General features: G+C 48.2%; 1 protein-coding gene across 1 annotated transcript in view; it reads left to right on the top strand.

Moving 5' to 3' along the window:
• Window positions 1-8,239: 8,239 nt before the first annotated feature.
• ACVR2B (activin A receptor type 2B) overlaps window positions 8,240-27,335 on the top strand; it is a 146,441-nt gene continuing 127,345 nt past the window's right edge. The window contains exon 1 of the mRNA XM_044294817.1: window positions 8,240-8,343. Coding sequence (XP_044150752.1) covers window positions 8,292-8,343 — 52 coding nt within the window. The 5' untranslated portion in view covers window positions 8,240-8,291. The remainder of the gene's footprint in view (window positions 8,344-27,335) is intronic.

Below are 27,335 nucleotides of genomic sequence, written 5' to 3'. Positions count from 1 at the left end.
CTGGGCTGAAAGAAAAAAATGAACGGCACAGATTTCTTCATTCGCATCGATCAATGTGGATGAAAAAATCTCTGCCCAAAAAAAAAAAGGAGGGGAAAGGCGTCTGCCAGGACATAGGAGCTCCGCCCTACATCCATACCCACTTAGCTCGTATGCCCTGGCAAACCAGATTTCTCCATTCGCATCAATCGATGTGGATGAATAAATCATTGCCGGGATTATTATTTTTTTACATACAAAGTGTTTGCCAAAGCATAGGAACGCCGCCTCCTCCTCAGCTCGTATGCCTCGGCAAACGTATCTGTTACTGCAGAGTAGAAATCTCGTCTTGCAGCGCCGCATACACCGACTTGCGTGTAATCTGACAGCAGCGCAATGCTTCTGTCAGAATGCACATCAGTGCTGCAGCTGGTCGATCGGTTGGTCCACCTGGAAGGTAAAAAAACAAAAAAACAAAAAAGAAAAAACCAGGCCGCAACGCAATAATTTTATTAACATTAACTTTAGAGAACATTAACTTTTCTAAACTTTTGAAACAGAACAATAACTTTTTTGCTTACCGGTGATTTTTTCTTTTCTTTTTTTTTTGTTTTTTTACCTTTATTGGACAAACCTCTCCTTCCCCATGGGACAATGTGCAAAGCGCAAATCGCCCAAACATGTGGCGAAGTGCATTATGCACTTTGTCCCAGGTGAAAGGAGAGGTTTGTGGCAGCTCTGTGTGAAAGGGCCCTAAGACCCCTGTGTGCCTGTCCTGTGTACGCAATCCCTATGCTAATAGTGTACCTGAGTGTGGAACTTGCGGAAACACTCCCCTATGCATAGGGCAGGCTGGTCAGGACAGTCAGGACAAAAAAAGGTGGTGTCACGCCTTATTCCACCCCTGCTACAGACACGACATCTTTTTCTTGTGGAACGTTGAGTTGGGGTACCAGGATAGACAGACGGGAAGTGTCTGCCATGTAGCCGGCTCACTACATCAGGGCCTTGGGGCACGGACCCTCCTGGATACAGGATTTCCGAAATGATCTCTTCCTGGAATTTTAGGAAGGATCCTGTTCTCCCAGCCTTACTGTAGAGAACAAAACTATTGTACATCGCCAATTGGATCAAATAAACAGACACCTTCTTATACCAGCGTCTGGTGCGTCGGGACACTAAATAGGGAGCCAACATCTGGTCATTGAAGTCCACCCCTCCCATCTGAAGGTTATAGTCGTGGACAGAGAGGGGTTTCACAATGACTCCAGTTGCCCGTTCAATTTGGACAGTCGTGTCTGCGTGAATGGTGGACAGAAGGTAAACGTCCCTCTTGTCCCTCCACTTCACCGCGAGCAGTTCTTGGTCACACAAGGCAGCCCTCTCCCCCCGTGCAAGTCGGGTACTAACGAGCCGTTGGGGGAAGCCCCGGCGACTAGGTCGCGCGGTACCACAGCATTGAATTCCGACTATATGTAAGTCCCGAAAGAGGGCCACGCTTGAGTAAAAATTGTCCACGTATAAGTGGTACCCCTTGTGGAATAAGGGTGACACCAAGTCCCAGACAATCTTGCCACTGCTCCCCAGGTAGTCAGGACATCCGACCGGCTCCAGTTTTGAGTCTTTTCCCTCATAGACCCTAAAACGATATGTATAGCCTGTGGCCCTTTCACAGAGCTTATACAGTTTGACCCCATACCGGGCGCGCTTGCTGGGGATGTACTGTTTTATGCCAAGGCGCCCGGTAAAATGTACTAGGGACTCGTCTATGCAGATGTTTTGATTAGGGGTATACGCATCTGCAAATCTGGATGACAAATGGTCTATGAGGGGCCGAATTTTGTGGAGCCGGTCATAAGCAGGGTGGCCTCTTGGATGACAGGTGCTATTGTCCGCAAAATGCATAAAGCACATGATGACCTCAAAACGTGCCCTAGACATTGCAGCAGAGAACATGGGCATGTAATGTATTGGGTCTTTAGACCAATATGACCGCAATACATTTTTTTTTGTTAGACCCATGCTGAGGATAAGGCCCAAAAAAATTTTAAACTCGGAAACAGTGACTGGTTTCCACCGGAAAGGCTGGGCATAGTAGCTTTCCGGATTGGCGGTAATAAACTGTGTGGCGTAGCGGTTGGTTTCTGCCACAACTAGGTCATAGAGATCCGCGGTGAAGAACAGCTCAAAAAACTGAAGGGCCGATCCTAAATGAGCCGTCTCCACGCGAACTCCAGACTGGGCGGTGAAAGGGGGCAATACGGGTGCGGCGGAATCAGGGGATTGCCAATTAGGATTTGCCAGCACCTCTGGGAGACTAAGGGTTCTACGGGCCTGTGAACGCGGTGGCTGCGACGGGGGAGTTATTGCACGTGCCACCGTACCAGCTGGAACTGCCCTTCTGGTGCTCGCCACTTCACCAGGGACTACGGCAGTGCTGGTAGAAGGTCCAGGCTGTGCTGCGCTGCTGGTGTATGCCGCACCATAAACAAGATCAGCGCTAGCACCACTCTGCTGCAAATGAGGATCATCATGCAGGGTAGGCAGAACTCTTACATGGGATCGGGTACGTCTGGCCGTAGCAGGGACCTCTACCTCGTCATCCTCACTAGCCGTTAGAGTGCCACTGCTGTCTACAGGTTCATATTCTGAACCACTGGATTCAGCGGATAAGGCGTCCCCATCGCTTTCATCCATCACGGCCAGAATCCTGTAGGCCTCTTCAGCGGAATACCCCTTGTTTGACATTTTGGGTTCACTAAATTTAGGGGGTATTCCTCTGAGACTACCCAGGAAAAAGAGCAAACCTGCTTAGTAAAAAGGAGTGCTTGCGAAGTAAAGCTGCGATCGCTAATAAAGATCCAAAAAGCTCAAAAGTGATCTTTTATAGCGGCGCAGCGATTTTACGGTTTTTGCAGTGATCAGAAAAAAAAAATTCTGTCACTGCGGTGGGGCGGACTGAACGCAAGTGTGCGCACAAGATCAGGCCTGATCGGGCGAACACTGCGTTTTTTGTAGAACCTAAGGTGACCCTAATGTACTTATATAGATCTGATTGCGATCAGTATTGATCACTTACAGATACTATATAGTACTAGTGCTGATTAGCGACAGCGATGACGCTAATCAGCGACTAATCGGTGACTGCGGTGCGGTGCGGAGGGCGCTAACTACCTAACAAGTAGCTAACTACCTGGCGGTGATAAGGGACCCTAACAGGGGGGTGATCAATGACAGGGGGGTGGATAAGGGGGTGATCAGGGTGTCTAATATGGGTGATCAGGAGCTAAATAAGGGGTTAAATAAATGACAGGGAAATATCTAATGTGTAGTGTGGTGTTTGGTGCTACTTACTGAGCTGCCTGTATCCTCTGGTGGTCGATCCAAGCGAAAGGGACCACCAGAGGACCAGGCAGGAGTTATATCAGACGCTATTTTCAAAATAGCGTCTGACATAACCATTTCATTGGCCGATTCAAAAATCTACAGCCTGCCAGCCAATGATCGCGGCCGGCAGGCTGCAGATGAACTTGTGAACTGCGGAATCCTGTGAACGCACGCTCCTGTGAGCGCGCGTTCACAGGAAATCTCGGCTCACGCGAGATGACGCCAATCGGCGTTAGTGTGACCTGGCAGCGCCGCAGCATTGACGCCTTTCGGCGTTAGTGTGACGGGAGAAGGTTAAGTCCTGGAAGCCCAATTAAAGAAAATGTGTCACCAAAATGTTTTTTTTTCCGCCAGTTAAAACCAGATAGTGACACAACTTTTTTCTAATTTGTCTTTATTTTCTGATTATAGATTTTTTTTTTTATTCTATTACCAGAACATGATTATGGGGGCGGCCATCTTGTCTGATCTGTTCTTAACAGCATTTAGAAAGCAATAAGAAAACTGCTTTACGGAGGCCCCATGATCCATAGACACAATGGTCAGGAGGGGACGTCAGTGACTTGTATGGGAGAGTTTTCTCGGCATGCTCTGTGACCTGTGCAGAGGTCATTGTACAAGGAAGGAATAGATGAGCTCTGACAATCACCTATTGTATACGGAGGATCCTGTCTTATCTACACACAGAGGTGATATCATTACAGGCAGGATTAGAATGACATATAAGCAGGTAACTGTGCAGATCAAGACGTAACCCCTATTATTAGGTTTAGTGACCAGTGCGAAAACTGATGGATTTTTATGGAAAATTGAAAATATCGCAAATTCTTTAAAAATACGTTAAACATTAAAATTTGATTTAAACAGTAGGTCTGATGACCTTTAAATGTAACATTACAATGACTGGATTTGCTCAGTTAAGGTGGTCTTTTGGGATTAGCGCTATAGTGTATGTAAAAAGTATACACTAAAGTCCAGGTGCGTTACACAGACAGCACTTCTGAAGAGATCTCGCCAGTCTAGTATATTCTGCGAGAGAGTTCTGCTGCTGCCATCAAGAGGAAGAGCACACAGCAGACTGGGCAGCATACCTGCAGGCGCCTGCAGCAACCTAATAGCACAGCCTCGTGTACATTTAATAAAACGGGATTCTCCCCTCATTCATCAAATCAGCCAGAGGTATTCAAAGCCCTAAGATTAGCTGCTGGTGTACATGATCAGCGTCAAGCGAGGAGGAAGGGGGTGGGGCACATGCTTTTTTTTTTTAAAACAGGGGTCTGAATTTTGCAAAGGGTTTGTCTCACGGAACGAGGATTGAGTGAATGAAATGTGAGATTGCAGTTCCCATGTCCATGTATGTAGGCTTTGTTTGGCGAGCCCCCTGCCCACGTGTGTGCAGGTCTCATTGAAAGAGGAGAGGCCCCTAGTAGCGCCTATTTTACTAGGTGCTCCTCTGAGCTTGACCTAAACTTTCTGATGTCCTTAAGGTACCTTAACAGCGCTAGTGTACTTGGATGGGAGCGGCACTACAATAACCAGCTTGCCCATAACACAATGGACGGAGCTGTGTAGCTCTGCCGCCAGTTGCCTGTGCGCAGCTTCTGCTAAACAGTGGGGGAACTGAGAGTCAGACCCCCACAGATCTGATATTGATGACCTAGGGGAGGCCATCAATTCAAAAGTCCTGGAGAACCTCTTTAGGCGCTCATTCAGAGGGCCATAAGGGTTTTGCCATCCACAAATTGCGGATCCGCAAATACAGATACCGGCCATGTACATTCTGCATTTTGCGTAACGCTATATAGAAAGATCTATTCTTGTCCGTGATGGTGGACAAGAATAGGGCACGCTCTATATTATTTGCGTAGGAAGGAACTACGGATGCGGACAACACAAGGTGTGCTGTCCTCATCTTTTGTGGCCCCATTGAAATGAATAGGTCAATGCTGACCCATACATACGGCCGTCTGAATGAGCCCTGATACAGAAAGTCTCTTGGAATATTGTATACGTTTTTATAGACAGACCTCGCTATTTTATGTGCTCCAGTTGAGGGCACTGCTCGCTCCTGTTCACACAGTCATCTACTGGCTCAGAGTATCATGACCGCCCTATTTGTCTGTAACCCCCGGGTCACTCATCTAAACCTATAATAGGAGCTTACTATGTGTAGTGTTATAGCGCCATCAGATGTGTACACCCTGTACATATATTTGGCACTACTATGCACAGGAGAATTGGGGGATTCATTTTAGGGTCAATAATATAAACTCACTGACAACGAAAAAATTTTGAATTGCTGCAAATCCCAGAATGCAGTTCTGTCTCAGGCAGATACTATATGTACATAATTACAGTCTGATTAAACACTGTGGTTTTACCACAAGAGGGCGTAAAAGTTCTTCCCTGCTGCCCTAGGAAAGGGTTCTCAGAGGCTACTTTTGGGTGATGTACCTCTTGGTGATAGATCACTGACTGCTAGACGCGGGGGCGCATCATTGAACGGCCAGTGCCTGTATAATGCGGACCCAATGTTTGCGGGCCGTGATACGAGCACCGGCCGACAACGGTTGTGTGGATGAGCCCTTATCCTGAGGAAAGGCCATCACTTAGTAAAGGCTGGAAAATCCCTTATCTAAATCTATTGGGTTCCCACCTCCAGGATCCCCAGTGATCAGCACATGGTGCTTTTGATTGTTTAAAGAGGAACAATGCCTTTTATGATTGGGCACTGTAGCTTGTCTGATTGGGCACTGTACCATGTCTGATCGGACACTGTAGCTGACACTGCAGCTTGTCTGGACACTGTTCCTGGCACTGTGGGTTGTCTGATTGGGCACTGTACCTGGCACTGCAGCTTGTCTGATTGGGCACTGTTCCTGGCACTGCAGGTTGTCTGATTGGGCACTGTACCTGGCACTGTGGGTTGTCTGATTGGGCACTGTACCTGGCACTGCAGCTTCTCTGATTGGCCACTGTACCTGGCACTGCAGCTTGTCTGATTGGGCACTGTACCTTGTCTTATTGGACACTGTTCCTGGCATTGCAGCTTGTCTGATTGGGCACTGTACCTGGCACTGTGGGTTGTCTGATTGGACACTGTACCTTGTCTGATTGGGCACTGTTCCTGGCACTGCAGCTTGTCTGATTGGACACTGTACCTTGTCTGATTGGGCACTGTACCTGGCACTGTGGGTTGTCTGATTGGGCACTGTACCTGGCACTGCAGCTTGTCTGATTGGACACTGTACCTTGTCTGATTGGGCACTGTACCTGGCACTGCAGCTTGTCTGATTGGACACTGTACCTTGTCTGATTGGGCACTGTTCCAGGCACTGCAGCTTGTCTGATTGGACACTGTTCCAGGCACTGCAGCTTGTCTGATTGGACACTGTTCCTGGCATTGCAGCTTGTCTGATTGGACACTGTTCCTGGCACTGTGGGTTGCCTGATTGGGCACTGTACCTGGCACTGCAGCTTGTCTGATTGGACACTGTTCCAGGCACTGCAGCTTGTCTGATTGGACACTATACCTGGCATTGCGGGTTGTCTGATTGGACACTGTACCTGGCACCGTGGGTTGTCTGATTGGGCACTGTACCTGGCACTGCTCTTGTCCCATTCACTTGAATAGGACTGAGCTGCTGTACCAGGTGCTGCAGTCTTTCCTGGGTTCCCAGAGGTCAGACCCCCACAGACCAAACACCAGTGGTCTATCGGAATGACACACAATCATACAGAAGCAGAGAACCCCTTTAATAAGATTCATTATCGGGTCTCAGACATCTGTAATGCAGCTGCCTTTTAGGGCCCATCTCAAGGTTGGGGCCCCAGTATCTCTAGGGCCAGAATTTGCATCAGCAGAAAACCCTCTGGTGTCTATGTTCACTCAGCCGGAACCGCAGGGGTCCTGGTCTTGCGGGTGTAATACGGTTTTACACTGCGCCAGGATTGTTTGAACTGATGAACTCTAACGACTGAGAGGCAGAAGTTGTGGGCGACCATTTGTGGCGGTTCTGAGCCCTGGAGCCTAGTGAGGGGCAGCGCTCACCCCTCCTGTGGAGCCTAGTGAGGGGCAGCACTCACCCCTCCTGTGGAGCCTAGTGAGGGGCAGCACTCACCCCTCCTGTGGAGCCTAGTGAGGGGCAGCACTCACCCCTCCTGTGGAGCCTAGTGAGGGGCAGCACTCACCCCTCCTGTGGAGCCTAGTGAGGGGCAGCACTCACCCTCCTGTGGAGCCTCATTCACACTGCTCACACATTACCGCCCGCCGCTGCCAGGCTCTCCAGCAGACAGTCTGTGACCGTCTCCCCCCTCCCTTTACTACTCAGCCATTTACTCCGGTGACGGGCGGCTGGCTCCACCAATCAGAAAGCAGGAATGTCCCTTCTCCCCTCCCCCCGCTTTTCCCATGCCCGAGGGGGGGCTGTGCCCTGCTCCCCTCCCTCTCTTTGTATCAAACATCCGGGTTTCCCTCCTGGCTCCTCTCATTAGATTTTAGAAGCCATTTTGGAGAGAGTTGAGAGTGTTTGGGAGCAGTGGCTGAGGCGACCATGGAGGCAGCAGCCCCGTCCTCTCCTCCCCTGTGACCCCCCTCCAGCACACACAGTGGAGCTGTCACATTGAAGTTTGGGCTCCTGTGTGTCTGTGCCTCCCCCTCCCGCCCCGTGTAAGCTGCTTGCTGCAGAAGGTGGAGTCGTCCTGGCAGGGGGGGAGTCACTACTGCTGCCGTTTGATCTGCCTGGGCTCCACATTCACACACAGTTCATTCCCACGGATCCCACATTACACGCCCCCCTTCCTTTGGGTGCTCCGGGCACACGGAGTGGCTGCTGCTGCTGGATACCTATGTGACCGATGTGAAGGAATTATCTCCGGCCGATGGGATTGTATGTGCTCTATGGGCTGTGAGTCCTCCTGGGAACATGGGGGCTCTGGGACTGACTTGTGCACTTCTTCTGGCAACTTTCTGTGCAGGTAAGTGGCCATGTGCCGAGCCCCTGTACCTACAGGTGTGGCTGCCGAGAACTTTACCCCGCTCCGCAAACTCGCTTCCTTAACCTCTTCGATGCCGGAACGATCGGATACGACTGATTGTTACCGATGTGGTACGAAACCGTTGGCATGGCTGTGACTCTTGTGACGAGTCGTACGATCGTTGTCTGTCGCCGTGAGGTTTCCAGGATCGCTGCTGCGTCTTTGTATCTTGTGCACGTGTCTGGGATTTTTCCCCCCTCCTCAATTCCTCTGTAATCCACAGCCCACGTGCAGCCAGCCTGCTACCAGGAGAGATCCGGATTATCACCCGGGTGGATCGCGGTCACTGGTGGAAGCCGCCCCAAGATTTGGGTTAAAGGGTAACAGTGACCCCATAGTGCAAACGTGTATAGGCTTCATGTTCCTGGACATAGTAGCAATCATGGGGTTAGACATGTTTCTGGGCAGATGTAGTAGTAATCCTGGGGGACACACTGTAGTAATCATCATGGGGTGAGGGGCCAGTAGACATGTTTATGGACATATGCAGTCCAGGCTTGTTTCTGGACACATAGTAGTGATCATGGGGGGCGGACATGTTACTGTACACATATACAGTAGTAGTGATCATGGGGGGTGGACATGTTTCTGGACAGATGTAATAATAGTGATCATGGGGGCAGATGTGTGATGATCATGGTTCTGGACACATATACAGTATTAGAGATCATGGGGGGCTGACATGTTTCTGGACACTTAGTAGTGATCATGGGGAAGACATATTTCTGTGATCGGGTGCAGAAGTCAGATGTAGTAATAGTGATGATGGGGGGCAGACGATTGTGGGTGTACAGTAGTGATCATTGGTGGCAGATATATTTCTGGGTGTACAGTAGTTATCATGGGGGCAGACATATTTCTGGGTGTACAGTAGTTATCATGGGGGCAGACATATTTCTGGGTGCACAGTAGTGATCATGGGGGGCAGACATATTTCTGGGTGCACAGTAGTGATCATGGGGGGCAGACATATTTCTGGGTGCACAGTAGTGATCATTGGTGGCAGACATATTTCTGGGCGCACAGTAGTGATTATGGGGGGCAGACATATTTCTGGGCGCACAGTAGTGATCATGGGGGGCAGACATATTTCTGGGCGCACAGTAGTGATCATGGGGGGCAGACATATTTCTGGGCGCACAGTAGTGATCATGGGGGGCAGACATATTTCCGGGCGCACAGTAGTGATCATGGGGGGCAGACATATTTCCGGGCGCACAGTAGTGATCATGGGGGGCAGACATATTTCTGGGCTCACAGTAGTGATCATGGGGGGCAGACATATTTCCGGGCTCACAGTAGTGATCATGGGGGGCAGACATATTTCTGAACCCCATGGATGAACAGTGTAGTCAGACTCTGCCCAGCCTGACATGGCTGCTTACAGAGAACAATACCCTGCAGATGGAGGGGACTGTGGAGTCCCTTTAACTAGGACCAGGCTTGCAGTGCGGGAGCCGCAGGCAGACACTGCCAGGCCAGGCGGGTAATGAAGTGTTGTGATGCCCCCCTGGGTTTGCTATTTTTATGAGATGACTCGTTTGGCTTTGATTTGTGACTTGTGTAGTAGATTGTAGTAAAATAAACCTTCCCCTCCCACAAACACCGTCCTCGTCAGTGTGATGGTGCCGGCGCTCAGCCCCTTCCTCGCATGTAACATGTTCAGCCTTGTCTCGTCATGTATGTAGGTTGTGTGTGTGCTGCCCGCTGGTCTGTACCCGTCAGTGAAGGCTGCCATGCGTGTAATGTATGGATGTGGTGGGGGCTGAGGCTGACTGCATAGCTTGTCCTTATTATACCTCAGATAACCCCTGTAGTATATGGAGCCGTGCTGGAAACGCGTGGATCTGGCTGACTATAGAAACTGTGCAAATGGCAGGGATTTTGAGGCTACATCGCCAATATACCAAATGTGAGGATGCACATAAATCCTGGGTGTATAGAACATAATAAACCTATATATACATGTGTATGGCGCTCGGGCAGCGTATCGGTACCAGGCTACCCCTCCTATCGCCAAAGTGGCTAATGCAATCTCTCCAGACCCTAGACTGGTCCAGGGCTGCTGGGGGGGGGGGTATTACCACCCCCCTTGTTATGATGACTGCTGGCGGGGGAGGGGAGAGTCGGCTGGAAACTGATCTCTTCTATGGTTGGCAAACAGTCTGTTCCCTCCATCCCTGTGAAAGCCAAATGTCCTTATCTGACGGAGACTTGTAGCCTTCTCTTCTTGGAAGACATGGCAGAACAAGCCCTCATAGGAGGGAAGGAGTAGGGAGACAAAGAGTTAAGCCCCCCCCATATTCCTTTTTATTTGTTGTATAATTTGTATCCTTTTTTATTTACATTCATCTGTTTATTTGGCTGAGGGTTTTGGGCAGCCTGAAGCTTCTCCACCATTGTTCTGCCAGCCTGGGTGGAGGCGACTTGAAGGGCACTCTCTGCCCACCCCTTTCCACGACGATATATGTGTATTGTATTGGGGGGGGGGGGGGCATAAATAGGGTGTGTGCCTCGGCCCCCACTGGGTTTTGTTTAGGAATGTGGCCCGCCAGCTGAAGTGTAAGGCGGCGTGCTCCCTCCACCACCGCTCTCTGCTTTTCTTTGTTCAGGGCTCTCATTAAAAATTCAGTGCCAGTGTTTATAACACACACAACCTGGCACCGTCAGGATTCTCGTTTTCACTTGAAACCCCCCTCCCAGGAGATGGGGGGGGGGGGCGCATCATCAAATTCTGGGAATGTTTCCTTCTTGTCTTTTTATTTTTGCTATTTTACATTGGAAGCCAGCTCTCTGTGTTTTTTAATGATGGTATATATTCGGGGAGGGGGTAGGTTGGTATTGCTGTAGCTTTGTCACGTAGTCCGGTAAAATGTCATCTGTGAGGGCTTCTCTGGCCCGTACCCCCTCCTCCTGTGGTCCTTGAAATGGGTGCCTGGGTCCCAGATTTTCAGCGCTGAGAATGACCAGTGTATTGCACGCTCGCTTGTTCGCGGTTACACCTCCTCGCCGTACGTTGCTTTTCCACTTTGGAGTCCTGGAAGTTCAGAAGTGACATAATCTTGCCATGCCCACAGTCGGGGGCACGTGTGCTGTCATTGTTCTATATGAGAACACCAGGCGATAGACGTCTATGGTGACAATGCAATATAACCGCCATACATGTAAAGGTACCTTTACACAAGGCGATGATCGGCACAAGAGAGCGACTAACACGTCGTTTCTTGGTGTAGTGGACGTTTCAACAAGGACCCTTTTAGACGCGCCGATTATCGGTCACAAAATGGTAATTTCCATCACCTGCGCCATTGTTTGTAAGGCAGACTGTAGCACTTACACGGAGCGATATCCTGAGTGACGTGCTGAAACGCGGCCGCTGTGGAGCCGTCTGCAGGGAGCGATTCCTGTTTCCACGTATGAAATCATTAACGTCCAGCAATGATCTTGGTGTCCACACAAATGATCGAACCAACGAGAAGTCTACGGGTTGTCGCTCACTGCTTTTACGCTGCTCAATAATCGCCTAGTGTAAAGGTTCCTTTAGCCTAGAAGAAGAATACAGCGCCCGTCTTCTGTGAGCGTAGACGGCTTGGGCTACTTTTCACACTCACGTTTTTGCTTTCCGTTTGTGAGATCTGTTCAGGGCTCTCACAAGCGGTCCGAAACTGATCAGTTTTGCTCTACAGCATTCTGAATGGAAAAGGATCCGCTCAGAATGCATCAGTTTGCCTCCGTTCAGTCTCTTCCCGCTTTGGAGGCGGCTTGCAGCGTTTTGTTGTCCGTCTGACGAAACTGAGCCAAACGTTTTCTCTGACACAATCTGGCACAATAGAAAACGGATCCGTCCTCCATTGACTTTTAATGGTGTTCAAGACGGATCCGTCTTGGCTTTGGTAAAGATAATACAAACGGATCCGTTCTGAACGGATGCAGATGGTTGTATTATCTGAACTCATCCGTCTGTGCAGATCCATGACTGATCCGCACCAAACGCGAGTGTAAAAGTAGCCTTATTAGGATTAGAGATGAGCGAATTTCCACTTATGAAATTTGTTCACACTTCGTTTGGTGGTAAAAGGTGAATTGCGTTATGGATTCCGGTACCACGGACCATAACGCAATTCTATGATGGAATGCCTTTAGAGGCATTCCGTTATTCATTCCATCATAATGGAAGTCTATGGGCTGCAAAACGGATCCGTCTGGTTTCCATTATGCAGGGGAGTCCTCTCCTGCATAATGGAAACGGGACGGGATCCGTTTGGCAGCCCATAGACTTCTATTATGACGGAATGAATAACGGAATGCCTCTAAAGACATTCCGTCATCTCTAAATTGGAACATCCATTTCTAAATCTGATGCTGTTCAGTGCACCGGGGAGATTTCTGCTGATCTGCGATGCGCTGCTCGTTTACTGATCTGTATAGGAGAGTGTAAGTGTATGTACTGTCTGGCGTTATCTGAATCTCCACCACTGCTTGTCCTTGAACGGCACATGACCTTATCCGCGTTGTGGTCGGCAAATCGCGGATCCGCAAAATACGGCACTAATACACTTCAGTGGAAATTAATGCGGGATCCGGCATTCTGGCAGGTGTTCGGTATTTTTGGTCGGAGAGAAAACTGCAGCATGCTGCGGTATTTTCTCAGTCCAAAAAACGTAAAAGGGACTGAACTGATGCATCCTGAACAGAATGCTCTCCATTCAGAATGCATTAGGATAAAACTGATCCGTTTTTTTCCGGTATTGAGCTCCTGTGACGGAACTCGCGCAAGGCAAGGGCTCTTTTGTTTACAATAACACACTGCCTGGTGGAGGCTTCCGCGCGGCAGTGTGTTTGGTGACGTCACCGGCTCTGATGGGCGTGCTTTAGCGCTGCCCCAGCAGTTTTACTGGCTAGGGCATCACTAAAGTCCGCCCATCAGTGCCAGTGACGTCACCAGGCTTTCTGGCAGCCCCATGGAGAGCCCGGTTTGTCACCGGAACTCCTGAAAATGCCTTTGCCCTGCGCTAAATCGCGCACGGCAAAGGAGAGCATCGGAGCATGAACTGCTCCGATGCTCAAGTCAGGGAGGCTGCCGGGGTGAAAATGGAGGTATGTTCATTTTTAAGTATAAACAGAAGACAGAGGGGCGGTCCTTCACACTGCAGTCCTGCATTAGGCTTCAGAGTGAGGAGGCGTGTCTCTCAGTAATCCAATCTGATTGGCACGGAGCTGCTGACTACAGCAAGTGTGTATGGGAAGTAAGGGAAAGCAGTTTTGGCCTCAGAGAACTGAGGAGCCAAATTGAGAAGATCCTCATTTTGTAGAGGTTAAAACAGCCGTAACTAAGGGAAAATCTCAAGGAAAACTGTGGTATGTGAAGAAACTAAAGATTGCTTTATGCGTAATGCAGCAGCAGTAACATATGCTAAAATTGTATTTTTTGATGAAAACATGACGGTTACACTTTAAGGTTCTCATCAGTGATTTTATGGCTGGCGCTGTATTGCTTTTATTATTGTCAGAGAGAGGTACGTATGGGGCAAAGTGCACAGACAGTATTTCCCATGATGCAAATGGTTTTGACACATGCATTTTTTTTTCCTGTCTGAGAAGTGCTGCAATAAAAAGAAACGAAACAAAAAAAAAAAATATAAAATAAAATCCCCACACAAGTGGTTTCGGTGCAGTCCTTTATAAAAAAAAAAAGTGTTTGTGACCCCCTGCTTGCGAGTGAAGACAATTTATTGAATTGGTCAATAAATGCACTAGGGTGCAGAATTCAGTTATGTGAATATGGGCTAACTATTAGCTTGGTGCCCGTACCACTCGGAGCTCCTCTTAATGAATGGGGCAGCAGGTCAAGCATGTGCACTGCAGCTCCATAGTCGAGTCTCCCACTCCCATGGAGATGAATGGAGTGGCAGTTCACATGCCCAACCTGCCACTCCGTTCATTTTGGGGTGCTATGATGGTTACAGGGCTCCTGTTCTCCTGATTGGGGGGGGGGGGGGGGGGTCCCCAGCAATAGGACCCCTACCAATTGAATAGGCATAACTTAGCAGCCGGAATACCCCTTTAAGCAGAGCATGCAATCAGTTGGTTCCTGGGGCTTAGCGGAGCCAGACTCCACCTGGGGTACACTGTGAGTGGCTGCTCATTTCTTCTGCAGGTAAATAAAGTGTTAAGTGGTGTCCCTTTTAATAACTACTTGCATTCCCCATGTAATAACAATCTTGGGGCATCTATTCTTATGACTCAGGCTGACACGATTAGGATTTGTTTGTGTCATCTGACCATGGAGCGGGAGTGAAGTGCTTTTACTCACCGCTCCGTGGTCACCCGCTGGCCTGCTGTGTGCAGAGCGGCTGGCAGCGGAGGAGGCGGGGCGCGAGTGGCAGTACAGGTTAGAGCTGCGGGTAAGTGGCTTCATGTGTGGAGGGGCACTGGGTGATGAGTGCTCGCCATGTGTGTCCCGGCACGGAGAAGCCCTATGATAACACATTTACCGCCCAAGGACTTCTAGTTAGAGCTGTGTCACCTGTGCTGGTATGGCCAGAGGATGATAGGGGTAGTAGTGCTCACTGGCCTTGTTCAGAGAGGCCGGTGACTGGCAGCATAGGGTGTTCGAGTGCCCCCTGTTGTTAGTGGCTGGTTCAGGCCAGTTTTGTTTCCTTTTACTCCTTATAACGGTTATATTATTCTCTGCTCGTTTCCCTCATGCGTCTCCTCTGGTTGTTGCTGTCTCAGGTTACTGGTGACCTTACATGTCAACCTACGGAAGCCTGTGGGGGAAGGGAAGTGTCAACAGTCCTGAGCCCACCTCTGATGAGGGTATATCCCTGCCCTGTGACATCACTGTGCACATTATCCATGCCTGCTGAGCTGATGACACTTGGGGGGGGGGGGGGGCGACGACGACGAAGGGTGTTGGGGACTGATGGCTGGGGGTCTGAGTTTTTATAAAGGAAAACAGTCTATTCATTTTTTCTTATTAGAGTACTCGATTAATCATAAATAAAATTGTTTACTGCAGCCCTACTTATGGCTCTGTCGTGCTATTCCTGTATTATTCCTACTAGAAGTTATGAATGAATTGCTAGCAGTCTGCAGTGAGGGTACAAAGGGGAGATAACCAGTTGGGGGGGGTGCCCAGAGCGGCAATCCGGGGGCACGCGGTCACTAGGGGCAGGACGGATCCGACAGGCTGTTCACCTGACGCAACAGCCTGCCGGAGGTCCGTGCCGCTAGTGTGAGAGTAGCCTAAGGATTCCACTTTGGGTCAGCATCACGTATCGCTGCTCCTGCTTGGATCACCGCCGCTTTGCTAAAGAGGAGCGGGCACGGACAGGATGTGCTGAGCAGAGCTCCTGCCTGCTCCACTTCTGAAGCCTTCCATAGCACATGCATGCGGGAGACCCCCATACCGGTGCGCTATGGAAGGCTTTAGCAGAGCAGCAACGTGTGCTCCTGCCTGTACATGCTTTACTGCAACCCCATGGTACAGAGCTGACATATCCGCGGTGTACGGATTCCAAACTACTACGGACACAAAGGCCTATTTGGTAGGTAAAACAGAAAAACAAGATGTAGTGCAAAATTAATTTTATGACCTTTTAAAATAGTGTTAAAGGTTTAGGTACGCGTTATTGTTCTTTCATCCAGACTGAGAATCCCCCCCCCCCCCCCCCAATAATCCGGCAGCACGTAGGGGACAGACACGTAAAGTTTTGTAATCCGGCTTTAAATGCCAGACTGAGGGGAACTGCAAATCCCAGCAGAACCCGATGCCTGTCTCATTGGCTTAATGTTCTTTTTAAAATGTCTGTAGATGTTAGTCGCAGCATCCGGCAGTTTACTAATGACCGGACGCAGTAGTATATATATCCCCTGTGCTGTGGATACAGACTTGAATGAGTATTGTTCAAGGTCTAGAATAGTCGGTGGCTGACTCTGGTGCTCGTGGGTATTTTTAGGTGTCTCACGAGTTTGTCTATTCTCGGCAGTGTGTTTTATTACATTTTTTTGGGAGCGAAGTGTAGGAATGATGCTGTGATTCATCGTGTTTACACACACCGGGACGGTGGAGGCTGCTGACGTCACCGCCGTCCTCCAATCCCTAGAACAGGAGATGGAGTGCTTTAATATCAGTAACCACAGAGCATGCTTTACTGCTGCACTGTAAACAAGCGCCGGCTGCGGCGTTCTGCACGCCTTCCATCCAGCCCATGTGCTTCCCAAGGCGGCAGCCAAAAACTTCTCGTCGTGAGGGGACTCCAAATCCACAGAGCGTCTCGTCACTTATCTCCTCCAGCGCGTTGTATGGTCACGGTGCTGCGTCCTCTCTAAAACTAAGCCTGGTCGTTACAGCATGTACCTCGTTTATTTAACCCCTTAAGGACCTGGTGTTTTTTTTTTTTTTTTACATTTTTCTTCTCCACATTCCATAAGCCATAACGTAGTTTTTTTTTTTTTTGTAGTGTGCTAGTATTTTTACAGGCACTATTTTGGAGTAAGGCTACTTTCACACTAGCATTAATATTTTCTGGTATTGAGATCCGTCATAGGATCTCAATACCGGAAAAAAACACGCTAGTATGAAAGTAGCCTAAATATGATTTTTGGATCAGTTTTTATTCTGTTTTGGGAGGGCATTCTTTAAAAAAAAAAGTCATGGTCTTCACAGTGTGGGATAAAGAACACCATGTTACGGATTCAACAATACCAGTTGTGTGTAGTTTTTTTTTTCATTTCTTAAAAACTCTGGTTTTTACAAGTTATCCCTTATCCGCAGGATAGGAGATGAATGTTAGGTTGGTGGGGGGCCTACTGCTTGGACTGATTAGGAGAATGAAGCCCCCGACATGATGAAAACGGCAGGTCAGGCATGCAAACTGCTTCTCCAGTCATCTCTGTAGGAGTTCTGGAAACAGCTGAACCCTGTACACGCTTTTTCCAGAATTATGGATGAATGGAGCAACCGCTTTCGTGATCATGGGGTCCCTCATTCATCAGCTGATCGGCGTCAGGATGAAAGATACCCAGTTATCGTCAGTATCTTCCTGTGTAATCAGGGATGTGCTGCCAATCATCTACAGAAGAGAATGAGGGAGGAAGGACTGCTGTACGTTCAGTATGCATTGTCCTGTGTAATCAGGCCAGTGCAAACGAGCGCCGATGGATATGTTATCTTCCATCAGCACTCACCCTGCTCGAAGATCGGCAGTGTACTACCACCCTTAGCAGGGGTGTAGCTACAGGGGAAGCCATTGCTTTGGGCTCTGAAAACCAGAAGGGGCTCATCCAGGAGGAGGACTAAAAGATTTTGTCGGGGTCCCCTCAACAGTATTATACAGAGACACTGGGCCTTGTCTGAGAAAGCGATCTTGACTAGCCACAGGAGTGGTGTTTGCACAGGAGTCGGGGCTTGTGAAGAATTTGCTGCCGTGGGCTGCCCGCGTTCAGATATTTGCTGTGGGGCCCAGTCATTTCTAGTTACACCACTGGCCCTTAGTGCTCTGTGACTAGATCACCCGGAATACCTTAGACGTGCTGGAGATGGTGAAGATAGATCGATCGATTGCCCAATCTCCATACTCCATATAATCGTTGGTAGTGTTGATCGAAGCGCGCTTCAGGTGCTTCATACAAAGTCGCTTCATTTATAACTTCGGAATGATACTGTACGGAGATCCGTCTCCATACAGTATTAGAATGTATGGGCTCCGATGAGCTGAAGGAAGTTATTTGCGAAGTTGTGCGTGGCTTCGTTGACTAACTATGGTAGTTGAATAACTGGTTGGTTCTGACTAGTAACTCGGAACCGAAGCCGAGTCCTGCTTCAAGTTTTAAAGGGCCACTTTAAAAATTAACTATTGAAGTTATTCAACGAAGTCACGCGCGACTTCGCGAATAACTTACTTCGGCTCATCGGAGCCCATACATTCTAATACTGTAAGGAGACTGATCTCCGTACGGTATTATTCCGAAGTTTTGAACGAAGTGACTTCGGATGAAGCACCTGAAGCGCGCTTCGCTCAACACTAATCGTTGGCCTTAGGTGTTTCATCTTGGCTCGGCTCGGCTCGGCGTCCTTGTTATCCACAGGCTCTGCATTTTGTTCATTGCTGATTCTTGACCTGTATACAAGACTTGTGGTTTAGGGGAATGATCAATATGAAAATGTTGTGGGAAGGAAATGCATAAGGAGTAATGTCTTCCAGATCTTAATATGTAGAGGATTTCACATTCCCCAGCGTGTAGACTCCAGAGGCTGGTAAATAATGCATATTGTTTTTGAGGAATTTGCAAACATTGTCTTATATATAATTACACTGATCGGGCGTAGCACTATGTTCATCTTCCTCAGAATATTCCCAAACAATGTTGCATTATGGCAGTGGCATTTAACTGCTGAAGAAAGCCACCGGCATTAGGGAGTACTGCTCACATGAGGGGGTGCACTGGGTCTGTCTTAGGGGTGGACGATATACGATATAAATCTGGCCAACGTTAAAGATTTCATTTATATCGCCAGATCGCAGTAGAACATGGCATGCGCCGCTCTCGGCACTCACCATGTTCTCTTGAGCTGGCACAGTGGAGAAGGAGGCAGTCCACCCCCCCCCCCCCCCCCCCCCACTGTGTGCGACTGCCACTGACCACCAATGAGAACAGAGGAGGAGGGGAGGGACTGTGGCCACTGTGCCACCAATGAGAACAGAGGAGGAGGGGAGGGACTGTGGCCACTGCGCCACCAATGAGAACAGAGAGGAGGGGAGGAACTGAATACAAACGTAGCCTGCATATGCCGGCCATATCCCATACCTTGCCTCTATTACTGCACGCCGTGATCTGCCGCAGTTAACCCCTCAGGTCCTGAGGGGTTAATTGCTGCGGATTACGGCGCGCAGTAATAGAGGCAAGGTATGGGATATGGCCGGCACATGCAGGCTACGTTTGTATTCGGGCATATTAACTATATTCATTGGTGGTGCAGTGGCCACTGCCCCTCCCTTCTACTCCCCCTCTTTGAAGTATTATATTAATTGCACCCCCTCCACACAATTAAATCATTGGTGGCAGTGGCCCCAGGGTGGCAGCTTCTGATCGGTACCCCAGCAGTGTAATCGTGGAGCTCCGATCCGTTACCATGGCAGCCAGGACGCTCCCTGCTGCTGTGTGTACTATGCACAGGGCAGCAGGGAGAGTGTGAAGTCCTATTTACCCTAATAGAGCTCTATTAGGGTGAATAGGACAAGGGTTCTATCCCCTAAGGAGGCTAATAGTAAATAAAAAGTTTAAACCCCCCCCCCCCTCCTGAAATATAGAATATGTAGCGTTTTATATATCGCACATGCTTAAAATTATATTGCAATATAGATTTTAGACCATATCGTCCACCCCGAATAGGAAGGTGCATCGGGATCCAAAGTACAGTCCAGTACCCAGAGGATCACACTGCCTCCACATGGTTGCCTTCCCATTTTGCAGCCTGGTGCCATCTCTAACCCTGGACAACCATCTTCCATTCCTCCATGGTCTAATTCTGATACTCGGGTACCATTGTACATGCTTTCAGCAGTGATTAGGATGGGTACTATGACCAGTCTGTCTATGCAGTCCTGTACCCAGCAAGCTGTGATGCCCGGTGTAGCAGTAACTTTTTCATCAATTTGTGCTACAGAAGCTCTTCAGTTGTCCTTCCTTAGACCACTGTTGGTAGGCACTTACCACTCTATATCATAAATACCCCACAAGAACCGCTGTTTTGGGAGCTGCTCTGACACAATTTTCTGGCCAACATGATTTGGAGCTTGTCATAGTCACTTATATATTTATATTTCATAAGGGATAGGCAATCCAGCATGCCCAACAACCCTTCCTTCCTGTGACTGCAGATGTTTGGAGCACACGTGTGTTTTCTGCTCCATTTAGCTCTCTGGGACTGCCGGAAATGGCGCCCGGCTATTCCCAGCAGTCCCATAGAGCTGAATGGATTGGTGGACATGCATTCATGTCTGCTGCTCCATTCAGATGGGGGTGCACGGCCACGTTCTCATGACCAGCAGGGTCCCCAGTGATCAAACCCCTGCCGATAAGGCACTTATCCCATAATGTGGATAGGAATACGTTGTTGTAATTGGACCCACCACCTCTAAGATTGTCGGATGATCCTACAAAAATTAGAGAGTCCTTTGGACATTTGTCGGTGTCTGGCCAAGCTAGACTACCTTCTCACATCATGTCTGCTCTACACTGCAAAGAATAAGACTCGTTCCTTCAAGCTATTGCTAGTGCTGAAGTCACAAATTATCCAAATTCCTCACCCATTATACTCAAGGCCACGTGACACTAAAGCATTCATCCCCTCTTTCAAAGTCAACATGCCCTGTGATATATGTCGGTATTCAGAAAGGCCATTTTGTCTGCCCTGAGGGAACAGCCGAGGAGAAATGTTACAGCTGCCTGCCCCATGACCCCTGACTGGAGGCCATAGTGAAGGGATGGGCAGACGATGGGTTCTCGGGCCTCTCCGCTGTCAGTGTAATTGCACATTTTCACTTTGGTTTTTCTAAACATTTTATTCAGTATAATGAAGTGATCTACTTAGGACTCTTGCGAGTAATGTTGACTTTCTCAACGTTGCAATCTAAACCACAAGGCCATCAATTATACAAATAAGGTGGTTATGGCGTGTAAGTGGCCGGCTCTACACATCGGAATATTCCTTTCAAGGCCTCCTCAGTAAAAACAGGCGCTAATGGGAATAATGTCGAAAATTGCCAAACTGCATTTACATATACATTAACTTGGCGCGCATACAAGGCTTTCTGGCTCCAGCGATGGATCCGTCAAGCCGAGCGGGTAATATGTTTTTATTAGAATACGTTTTAGGTTTCATCTGTGTTCACAAAGCGCAGTCATGTCAGAAGGGTTTCTGTCGTAAGGAATATATTTTCACTACACAGAATATTAGGTAATTACATGAATGTCTAGATTTGTGTGTCCTTTTTATATACTGTAGAAAAGAACAGCCTGGTTGTCATCTGTCAGGATCTGAAGACCCCCCCCCCCCCTTCTCCCACCAGACCCATTACACATAGGATACCACCGGAGCTCTGTTGACCTCATAGACTGTTAGAATGACTTCCCTCACGATTTCAAATGTTTTGGCCATTTATTTACTGTCATGATAGTGAATGGGATTTTATAAGGTATTCACATTCTGTATACTGGTCCCCTGATCACCTGGTGTCACCCATGGCCTACAAGATGGCGGTGACTGCTTCCTTGTATTCGGTCGTTTCAAGTTGTTCTAAATCTTCTCTGCATTTTCAACATGACATGTTCCCTTTAATAAATATTGTGGGGTTTTGCTCTGGTAGAGAGGATTAGTGGACGCAGTATAGAGGCAACAACAAGTTCTTTGGATCAAACAGTTGAGTGTTTTATTCACACTTTAGGCAAGTGACAAAACTAGCAGTCCTATTCAAACTAAGTCACCTTGCGGTGTTGATGGTAATTCACACCATGCGGCAATTCTGACTGAGTCCTTGCTGATTGCAGCACCAACCTGTTTTCATGCCAAACAGGTAGCAAGCCTTCATCCAGACACAAGGCTCCCAGATCCCAACACAGAGACCTGGCTTCTGAGCCCAGCTGCCTATTTAAGGACAGCCAGGTGCTGCCAAAACCTGGTCCGGCATTTAAAATCCGGCCCGGTATTTGACCTCACCTGGCTATAATCAGCCGAGCAGCACATGCTGGGAGGAAAATACCTGTTTTCCCAGACCAAACCTTTCACTGTCACAATATCCATAACTGGAAATCATGTAAAATCTCATATCTGCTGCATTACTTTTTTTTTTTTTTTTTTTCTTAATCTTTGCTGTATAGACTTCCATTTCATACCTGTTTAGAGTAGAAATTGAGAATGACTGCTTTCCTAAAAAATAAAATGTGATGTGACGGGTGACCCTGGTGGCCCGCTGCTTACCTGTAAGGGAAGATTAGCAAGACTCATAGATGTCACAGCCAGAAGAAGACTGTTCATCTGAAAGGCAGCACAACGGCATCAGAAGATTTCACACGCCTCGCTCCTCACCTTCTCTGCCCACTGCTCTTTCCGCCAGTCCATGCCTGTTTTTGTCATGTGCCTTTTTAAATGTGAGATACAGAACAATGCACGGCTACAGCCAATGGTCTAGACCAGGGATCCCCAACCTACGGCCCTCCAGCTGTTGCAAAACTACGACTCCCAGTATGCCCTGATAGCTGTAGGATTCCAGGCATGCTGGGAGTTGTAGTTTTGCAACAGCTGGAGGGCCGCAGGTTGGGCATCCCTAGTCTAGACTGCAGATTTACAGACTTTCACACACTTGGAGATATTTTTGATTTGGTGTAATTTTCAATTTCTGATATGAAAGATACAAGCACAGGTAATTGGTTATATAACCGGACAGTGTTGATAGTGGTTTATGGAAAGACCAAATACATCACTTCTGGTGAAGCAGTTATATATCTGTGTGTCTAGATATACACCGTGACATTCCCTTAAAGGGTTATTCCCATCTCCCACACTGGGGGCATATTGCTAGGTCCCACCTCTGGGACCTGCACCTATACTTAGAACAGAGCCCGCAATGTCCCGAATAGCGCACTGTACATGCACTGCCGCCCTCTATTTATTCCTAAGGGATCGCTGAAAATTGACAAGTGGCTCGATCGGCTATTTTCGGGAAGTCCTATTGAAATGAATGGGAAGCACAACCACGGCCACCGCTCCATTCACTTCTATAGCAGAGTCTGCATTTGCAATGCGCCCTCCGGTACTTTGCATGCTCCGTTCTAAGTATAGGTGTGAGTCACAGTTCCGGCCACTGATGAGCAGGTAGTTATCGAAAAGGAACGGTTCCTTCCCAACAATCGCCTCCTCCATCTGGTAGTGTAAACCCGCCTTTAGGGAAAGAATTCCCATTGATATACCCTATGCCAAGATCTAATATACCGCTGGTATCTGCAGCTTTCTCAAACAGCTGATTGGCGGTGGTGGCGAAAGTTGGACTCCCTGCCGATCTCAGGATAGGCCATCAATTCAAAAATCCTGGAAAACCACTTTAATGTCAGCTGCATCTGGCCATTTTGGCAGGAGTGACCATCCATGTAATGTGTATAAGTGGGGGCCTCGCTGTCCTGCCCTGCCCAATAGGGATTGATTTGAGCAGTAGGATTTCAACATGCCCAATCCTTTTGTTCTCGGGGGAGATAATAACCCGCTTCCAAAGCTCTCCGCTTTCGGAACACGTGTACGCTTGGCCAAGCGGAGTGTGCTTGTGTGTGGGGGTATGTCCAGAGAGGTAGCCGCCGGCAGCTATGTAAACTGTAGGGCCAGCTGAAGAATGACTGCCTGCTCTGGAAAACACAGCGCCGTGATTAATGTCCGTAATGACATGGGTCATTTGGAGTTTGCTTGGCGTTGACTTGGTAGTTTTCAGGTTAATCGCTGTCTGACATAGAAGTTGCTCTTCGAGGGGAGGACGGCACCCAAGTTCCCTTGGACATGACATTCTGCAGACTATCTTTCAGAAAGTTCTGTCGCTCTTTAACCAGAGCTTTTTCGTGCTAAGTTCCTTGGAAAAGTAATGCTATTATGGGGCTGGATTTGAAGGTCAGAAACTTGCATGTTCTCACTTTGAATCTTTATACTTGAGTTCAAACACAGCGTAACACTTCAACATTTAATCCTTTCAATGCCTGCGGGGCCTAAAAAAAGCCAGAGCATGTCCATTTCCTCCTAGCAACCAATCTGCACGAGGTGCCGAGCATTGAGGTGGCTCTGCAGATGTTTGCCATTTTCTAGCAGGCTGGCAGATTAATTTCGGAAAATGTGATTGCCGAAATCAGTCGAGACACTTAACAGATGGAAATGCCACTCTACCAAATTGCCTTCCTACCGGATGCAGCCCTCCTTAATGTAATGCTCGCCACATAATGAACATTCTGCTGGAACCAGTCACTAGAATTATTTTCCACCGGCACTTTATAGGTGTTCAGTAACTGAGAACTATGGACAGTCCCTCTGGGGTTTGGATTAGGGCTCATTCACATGACTGTGTGCAGTTCGGGAAACACTGTGGAGGGTCTATTGTACTGTACTCGCCTCAACATGTGAGTGCAGTACAATAAACCCACAATCGTATAGGGAGTGACTGCATCATACAATGCTATGATGCAGTCCGTACGGGTCAGGGCAGCCACGGTTGGTCCAGGAGATGCGTCCGACACGTGGACTGTGTTTTCCGGATTGAACGTGGTCGTGTGAATCAGCCCAAAGTTTCACCTTCTACAAATGGTCCCTTCTTTCCAACTGCCTCAGTTTTTGTGAAAAATCAACTTTTAGTTTTATGCAAATTAGCCTCTGGGAGCAAAGGGTATGTTGCCATCACTCCTAGGGGCTCTGCTGCCTGATTGAGCGTTCACATCATCCTGCGTGGCCCTGTCAATCAACATGATGAGGGAACAGCAGAGCCTCTAGGAGTAGGGGCAACACCCCCATTGCTCCTAGAAGCTCATTTGCATAAAACTAAAGTTTATTTTTCACAAAAACGAAGGGACAGAGGCTGTTGGCTTTAGCTGACGTTGGCACATGTCTAAGGTCAGCCAGTTTAATAGCTATATTCCTGATGACAGAAGCCCTTTAAACCAAAGCTTCCATACAGTGTGTTGTGGCCATTCTTGGGTACTGCAGCTATTGCTCCTACTCAAGTGAATGGGAGCTGAGGTGCAGTACCCAGGAATGGCCACTACCCAGTATATGGAGCTGTAGTTTTCGGGCTCCACACACTGTTAGTGGCAGACACAGGTTCTGGAAGTAAACAGTGTAAGGCTACTTTCACACTTGCATTTTAGTTTTCCGGTATTGAGATCCGTCATAGGGGCTTATTACCGGGGGGAAAGAAAAAAAAACGCTTCAGTTTTGTCCCCATTCATTGTCAATGGGGAGAAAACTGAACAGAATGCTCCAAAATGCATTCCGTTCCATTTAGTTGCGTTCCCATACCAGAGAGCAAACCGCAACATGTTGTAGTTTGCTTTCCATCCTGGGATGCGGAGCAAGATGGTTCCGGCATGACCTCCAATGCAAGTCAAGTCTCTGCCACAAAAGAAAACTGATCCGTCCCCTATTGATTTTCAATGGAGTTCGTGACTGATCCGTTGTGGCCATGTTACAGATAATACAACCATCAGCATCCCTTATGAACGGATCTGGTTGTATTATCAGTAATGGAAGCGTTTTTGCTGAACCCTGACGGATCCAGTAAAAAACGCTGGTGTGAAAGTAGCTTTAGGAACCAGAACGCCACAGCTCCTTACACTGGGTAGTGGCCGTTCTTGGGTACTGCACCTCAGCCCTCATTCACTTAGAGGGCCTGTCCCCTCTCTGGACATGCCTGTGTTAATAGCTTCATGCATTCCCCGTGTAATAACAATTCTGGGCCATCTATTCTATGGCTATGTTGTGCCTTCCCTATTTTAACTATAAGTTATGAATGACTTGCTAGCAGAGGGTAGTAACCAGATGGGGGGTGTCTCTGCACAGTGAAAATGGCAGCACTGATTGGATAGAGTAAGACTGTGCAGGTACCACCCCTCTGTACCCTTACTGCAGACTGCTAGCAATTCATTCATAACTTCTAGTAGGAATTGTGTGGCAATGGCAGTGATTATCCTACTTTATGGATAAGTGCCGCCATACAGTTCACCTTTACTGTCGTCAGTGATTGTCACAAAGCTGGCGCGTCCGCTTTAATGGGGTCCAGGGTGTTCTTTATCCCAGGTGAAAATCTTTTGCAGCTAAGCGTTTTACTGGATTTCTGATTAAAAGGAAAGCCCTTTAGGATGCATAATTCATAAGCGGAAGCGATGCAAGAAGAAATCTTCCCACCTTGTGACATTTCTACAAGTGATGACTACACCGACCGCTGCTGCTTCTGACTAGACTGCTGAAAAGTGACATTGTCCTTGGCTTTTCAGAGTGAGGAATATCACATTTCAAGTCGGCCTGCTAATCCCTACATTTGTGGCCTGGGATCTCCTCCACCTTACGCTTTTTACACTTTTGTAGTGTTGCATATTATTGACAGTGGATAGCGTTGTATGTCATTTTATGTCGTTCCTTATAACCCCCCCCCCCCCCCCCCCCTCTAAAAAGAGCAAGTCTTTAACAGGGTAACTTTTTACTTAAGGTGGCCGTACACTTCTATAGCTATTGACCGAACGTGTGTTCAGCGCACCGTCCCGCCATACGCATACACGAACAGCTCCCGTGAGCGCACGTGTGTTCTCAATGGGGGGTGTGGAATAGACTGATTTCTCCCTCCAGCTTATCTCCCTTGAGAAGTAAGGACTGGGCATTTTGAAATCCAACTTGCCCGATCTTTCTTTCCCTGACTTCTATCATTGTGGTTCGTCCGTCCCATTGTAAAGGACTGCGTAGATTGTAGGTTGATGCTTGTAGATCGTGGGTCAGCAGCCTCTGGCATGCCAACTTTTATGAAACTACAACTTCCATCATTCTCCATTCACTTGTTCCAAGAGCAGCTGAGCAAGTGAGCATGCTGGAAGTTGGAGTTTTACAGCAGCAGAGATTGCGGACCCTGGGCCTGAGATGCTATAGACTAAGCTGTAGGTAAAATCTCTAACCACCAGCTTCCCTCCAAAACATGAAATTCAGATATTTTTTAGACCAGTGGATATGGCTTTCTCATCTTTGATAAGCTGCATGTGAACATCTCTGTAATTCTGTAATGCATTTCTTTGACCTTTATTTGTTCTGTCTCCGGTTCTTGGCTGTGGTCACATGACCATGTCCACGCAGCTCTCATTTCCTGTCCTGTTATGTCCATGGGCGTGTTAAATCGGCAACAGACAGTGATAGGGGAGTG

Source organism: Bufo gargarizans, chromosome 5 (assembly GCF_014858855.1).
Source record: "Bufo gargarizans isolate SCDJY-AF-19 chromosome 5, ASM1485885v1, whole genome shotgun sequence".
Lineage (NCBI taxonomy): Eukaryota > Metazoa > Chordata > Amphibia > Anura > Bufonidae > Bufo > Bufo gargarizans.
The sequence above is the reverse complement of the archived record's forward strand: the minus strand, read 5'-3'. Positions and strand labels throughout refer to the sequence as shown.